Below are 6,537 nucleotides of genomic sequence, written 5' to 3'. Positions count from 1 at the left end.
ATATTATATATTTAAATATTAATATATAATATTTTAAATATATTCTAACAAAATTAATGTCCAGTCTTTATATGCCAACATATTCCATCTTTATAATTGTTATTATCTACATGCATGTTTTAACAAGCTACTTACTAACACACCAAAACAAAAGATCAGAACAAAAGGGTTCTTGTTGCATTGGTAAGGGGCTATCTAGGGTCGCGCACAAATTTAAACATCAATAATATATAATTATAGAAAAAGTATAGGTAAGCAACAAGATTTTTGAACAATGTGTAAATAATGTGAATTAATAGGGTTAAAAAAGTAAATTTGATTAGTAGCATTAAATTATAGTGTAGTGTATTTTCATTTGATTGGTAGTTATTCATATTATTCAAAATTTTCATTATTCCCCTAACACTGTCCATAATTATATACTCTTTAATAATTAAGATTAAGAAGTTCCATGTATTTCCACCGTTAAAATAGAGTTATAATAATATTTTTGTCCAATCCTCTCCTCTACACCTGGCCTATAATATTTTTAATTAGCGTTATCATAAACTTAAGCACGCACATACGCAACAAATATAAAATATATACTACTTGATGTATACAGCCATTAAGATAGCTAGGATAGTATATAACTTTTTATTAGAGTAATCAACCATTAGATACACCTTGGAGGAAATTGAAAACAATTTAAAGATTTGTAAGGATTTTTAATTTATTTAAAAATCTTATAATAGATTTAAAATATAACTACTGAATTGTTGTGGAAACCACAAATACAAATAAAATTTCCATAAATGAGTAAAAAATAAATAATGGAGTATAGATAAAACAGAGTAAAAATAAACGTGGTTAAAGGTAGAAAATTTGAGAGTTAATTTGATTGTTGAAAATTTAAAGGACTGATTTGAGTAATGGATAAAATTTGAGGGATTATTTAGCCATTTTGATACGGATTTGTCCTAAGAATTAGAGAGAAATTAAAAATAATCAGAAAGAATAAAAGAGAAATTTCTAGAATTAGAGTCAAAAGAGGAAAAATATAGTTTCTCGTTAGATTATGGATATCTTATATTATTACATCATACTCCTATTTATAGTATAATTTTCTAATTAGGTTAGCGGCTAGCCCAATACTAATCCTATCAGGTTAAATTTAAAAAAAAAATTTTTATTTTTCTATTTTTTGTTTTATTATTTCTTCTTTTTTCCCTTAATTTTTCTAGTCTTAAAATAATTTAAGGCTATTATAATATTTTAGTTATCTGAATTAAAATAATCTAACTAAAAAAAGTCCAATTCTAAAAAGAAAAATGTAGTAGAACTAGTCTAAAATATTGGCTTAAATTATAAATTATAGTTCATTTTATTATTTGTACAAAAATCAGTTTATTACTACTATTTTTATCCGTAATACTATTACGGGAATATAAATCTTTTAAAATTACGTAGGTCCTGGTATTGTAGATTATGACACAAAAAATTTATAGCATTAAACTACTTTTATAAAATAGTCGTAAGGGACAAAAGTCTTCGTCGGCTAAAAAGACCAGAGTCTTAAACAAAATTAAATAATAAATTTTTTATTAGTTATTACTTTCAAATGAAAGAGTTTAATTTTTTTTACTTAATTTTAACATTCGTTATCTAAAATTTAAAAGAATTTAACGTGTATATTTTTATATTTGATTAAGTATTAAGTTTGTTACACAAATAGAAATAATTAATTTTTATACTTGCTATTTAAAAATAATTTTTTTTATATATATAAAATTATAATTAGATATTAACATAAAAAAATTTATATTGATAGTTATAAAATTAACTCATTTTTTTAAAAATAATTGAATCTTAATTTTAACTTTTAATCACAATATTAGTATTTTTTAAATTATATGTAATAAATATGTAAAAGAAAAGAAGTAAAAATATATATTAAAAAGATAAGCAGTAAAAATTTAAAATTAAATAAAAATATGTATATAATAATATTTTTTATTTAAATTATATTATGTTGTTAATTTTATTTTTTGTAGAACTTAAAGGTAGAGAAAAATAAAGAATGAGAGAAAGGAGAGAGAAAGATAAAGAAGAAGAATGAGAGAGGGAATTTGTTAATTTTGGAAGCTAAGAAAATTTTTTATTTTAATTATAATAAAAATATCTGGTGATACATTTTGATTTGTCAAATTACTAATATAATAATTTTATTTTTTGTAAAACATAAAGGTAGAGAAAAATAGAGAATGAGAGAAAAGAGAGAGAAAGATAAAGAAGAAGAATGAGAGAGGAAATTTGTTAATTTTAGAAGCTAAGAAAAATTTTTATTTTAATTATAATGAAAATATCTGGTGACACATTTTGATTTGTCAAATTACTAATATAAAATATGGATTATAAATTATATATAGAGTGAGAAAGATAGAGAGAAATAGAAAAAAAAGAGAGAGGTAGATAAGAAAATATAAGAAGAATGTTTTTACTAATTTTAGAGAAAAATATTTTCTTTAAATTTTAATAAGAGAGTGTCATGTGACACATTTTAGTTATTAAATTAGTTAGTAATATATAAATATGATATATAATATAGCTATATTTTAATTTTAGTATTTTAATTTTAATTTAATTTAAATACAATTAGAAAATGTTATGTTATATATTTTGATTGTCAAATTTATAATTAGTTATTGATAATGATATATAAGAGAGATAGAGTGCGTGAAGGAATGAGAGAGATAGAGAAAGTAAGAGAGAAGAGGGGAGAGTTTTTTAATTTTGGAGAGAAAGATTTGATTTCAATTGCAATGAGGGAGTGGCATGTGGCACATTTTGGTCTTAAAATTAGTTATAATAGATAATAGATAGTAGACAATGACTTTTATGAATAATGTGAATAATAGTCTCTAGAATTGACTCAATAAAGTAAAAAAATACTCAACTCCAAATTACCTCCTAAACCTTAACATTAGGATAACCATCGCACACTTAGTGAATTAAACATCCAGTCATTGGTAACTGTGCATAAATAAACCGAATCAATAGAAATAACCACCGTCGAACTAAGAATCAATATAATCATCTGCATACCTATTGAATTGAACATCTAATATATTCATTATTCATATTTTTTAGTAGGTAACCACTCAGATAAAGCCGCCTATTTCATCTTTTGCTAAAGATGTTTTCATGTTGTGTTTTAATTGGTTTCTGTATAATTTATTCGGTGTTCCTCGTCACATATTATTAAATTCTTCAAAAAATTTTCTTTTCAAAAATAATAAAAAATATTTAATTTGAACTAAAACAAAAAAGGTAATAGATTAACTATTAGATTTTTTTTAAAAGATTATTTACATAAAAAAAATATATCACATTCATCAAAATATATATATATATATATAACAAGCTCAAGCCTTTTAAAATTTTTATAAATAAAAAAATAATTAATTTATATTCGTACAATATATAAAACTTTCATTTTAGTAAAATAACTATTTATTAAAGTAGACAAATTAATTATTTTCTTCTTATATACAATTTTTTTAAGACATAAAAGTAATTAATTAGAATATTGGTTAAGATAATTAAAGTCACTACTTCATTAAATTTTTAATTTAAAGAGAAATCCTAGTTAATTTTGGTATAGAAATTTCGAATTTGAAAACATTGATAAAAATTATGTTGAATTTTGATTTATTTGATTCTCATTTAAATTAATCACTATATAAGTCAAAGTTCTATTTTAAAGTTATATTCGAACTTTAATATGATTTTTAAAGTTTCAATTTACTTAGTTTAATTTTTTAACTTAGGTATCCGTGACTCATATTAGAGTTTTAAGTGTTTAGTTGAAAAAAAATTAAAGTAAAAAAATTTCAATTGTCACATCATATAGTCGCTAGAATGTATAATGTAGCAGTCGTTAATCCATCTCAGCATATCGTTAACGATTTTGTGAGACAGTGACAAAAATAAGATCAGGAACCAATGTGAGTCATAACTATTAAGTTGGGAGACTAGATTGAGTAAATCGAAATTTTTGAAATTAGATTGAAATACGAACATAATTTCAGAGATCAATAAGTATTATCTCTTTGTTGACAATTAAGTTGTTTTAATGGTAATTAAGATCTAATAATGGTTTATAATAAAAAAAGCATTCTTTTGCAACAATGAACCTATAGTAGTAGTTAGGGGTGTTCATAGATTAGATCATATCCATAAATCCACAGTATTTATCCGTATCTGATCTGTAAGATGATCGAATTGGATCGAATCGGATCCACACTCTAATCAGATAGAAATAAATATGTTTAAAAAAGTAAACAAAAAAAATTATTGACTTTTTTTATAAAAATTAAATTTTTTAATATTTTTTATTTTATGAATATATTTGATATCTAATCCAAACATAAAAAATGCGAATATCGAATTTGATCTAATGAGTTTAGTGCGGATTGGATCCAAATTTCAGCCATATCCGATCTGTGAACACCCTAACAATAATAACTAAAAAATTATAATGATTATATTTTTAACTAAGAGGAAGTGCCAAAAAAAAGTATTAAATACAAGAACATTTAATCAAATATTAAAAGAAAATTTTACTTTAAAACAGTTGGACTTTTTTTGCTCATATATATATATAATTAATGTAATAATAATATGATAATTGTTTTATATATCACACAAATATAAACATTTTTTCTGTGAGTCTAAGAAAGATTTTGTAAGTTCCTAACTTTGCTATCGATTTTTGTAGTGTTAGCCCTCATATTATCAATTGGATTCATATATAATTCGGATAATAAATTATTTGGTGACGTATTTTCTTTTTTACTGTGACATACTTGTTTATTATTATTATTATTATTATTATTATTATTATTATTATTATTATTTTGTACATTAAAAAATAACAGGCCAAATTATTGCCATAACATAATAGAAGTATGGAAGTTTATCATTCTTCTCTAATGGAGAAAACAAAATTCTTTTCAATAGTTTATTTAACGTTTAGTAGAATAAAAATAAATTTTATTAGAATAAATTTTAATATTCTTATTGTCTACCTATATTTTTCCTATATATATTATATATGTATTGATATTGGTTCAATTAATTTATTTAACCCAAATAAATAGGATACGTGTTACCTTGTTTAGCCTCGTCCTCACAAGAAGATACTTTTACCGAACCTTAATTATACATTTATACTATTAGTCTATTACTCTTTCCTATCTTTATTAATTAATTGGTTTTATTGCCATTTGTTCAATCTCCTCTTTTTTGGTGTGTATACATTTTAACTTTTTTGGGTTAAATTACACATGCCAGGACTGAATCTGACCTCATTGAAGGCATAGTCCAAATGATTGTCCGAAAATTGGATCAGAAATACACAAATGAACTCAGGAGCCCTTTTATACATGACCAAAATTATGCATGCATTGAATCTGTTTTGATCAACTCACAAGAAGTTCGAACCATTGGAATCTGGGGCATGGGCGGCATAGGAAAAACAACTATTGCGGCTGCCATTTTTCAAGAGTTCTCTCCCAAGTACCAAGGTAGTTGTTTCTTGGCCAATGTAAGAGAAGAATCTTCAAGGCATGGCCTCAGCTACATATTCAATAGACTTCTTTCTGAGTTGCTGCAGGAACATGTTCATATTACCACTCCAAAGATTGTGTCTTCTGCTATACTCCGCAGATTGAGGCGTAAGAAAGTTTTCATAGTGCTAGATGATGTGAATACTTCTGAGCTTTTAGAAAATTTGCTTGGAGTGGGACAAGATTATCTTGGAGTTGGTAGCAAAGTTATTGTTACCACCAGAGATAAGCATGTTCTTCTGAGTAGATCGGTTGATCATATCCATGAAGTCACAGAAATGAATGAGGAGAACTCTCTCAAACTCTTTAGCTTGAATGCCTTCAACAGAACCCATCCTCCTGAAAATGAATACTGGGAGCTATCAAAAAGGGCACTTGCTTATGCCAGAGGAAATCCTTTAGCATTGAAAGTTTTGGGATCATTTCTTCATTCCAAAAGTGAAAAGGAATGGGACAATGCATTGACAAAACTAAAGAGGATTCCTAATGCAGATATTCAGAAGGTGTTGAGGTTGAGCTTCAATGAATTAGATGATACAGAGAAGGATATATTTCTAGATATTGCATGCTTTTTTAAAGGAGAAGAGAAAGAAAAAGTGATAAGAATATTGAATGAGTGTGGCTTCTTTGCAGATATTGGAATAAGAAACCTTTTAGACAAGGCTCTTATATCAATAGCTACCAATAAAAGCATACAAATGCATGACTTGTTACAGGAAATGGGTCACAAAATTGTATGCGAAGAATCTCTCAAGAACCCTGGAAAGCGTAGCAGAGTGTGGCACCCAGACGAAATTTGCGACATATTAAAAAATGATAAAGTAAGTAAATGACATTTTAATAGAACATGTTTTTTGAAAAATTAGTTACACTAACATTGATTATTATTATTATTATTATTATTATTATTATTATTATTATTATTATT

The 6,537-nt window shown here is 24.8% G+C and overlaps 1 protein-coding gene across 1 annotated transcript in view; it reads left to right on the top strand.

Annotated features, from left to right (window-relative positions):
* The window catches only part of LOC107614896 (TMV resistance protein N-like), a 10,569-nt gene that overhangs the window by 1,166 nt on the left and 2,866 nt on the right, over window positions 1-6,537 (top strand). The window contains exon 2 of the mRNA XM_016317023.2: window positions 5,335-6,430. Coding sequence (XP_016172509.2) covers window positions 5,335-6,430 — 1,096 coding nt within the window. The remainder of the gene's footprint in view (window positions 1-5,334; window positions 6,431-6,537) is intronic.

The sequence above is a fragment of the Arachis ipaensis genome, chromosome B09, assembly GCF_000816755.2.
Source record: "Arachis ipaensis cultivar K30076 chromosome B09, Araip1.1, whole genome shotgun sequence".
NCBI lineage: Eukaryota > Viridiplantae > Streptophyta > Magnoliopsida > Fabales > Fabaceae > Arachis > Arachis ipaensis.
Note: the sequence above shows the minus strand (reverse complement) of the source record. Positions and strands in the feature narration are given on the sequence as shown.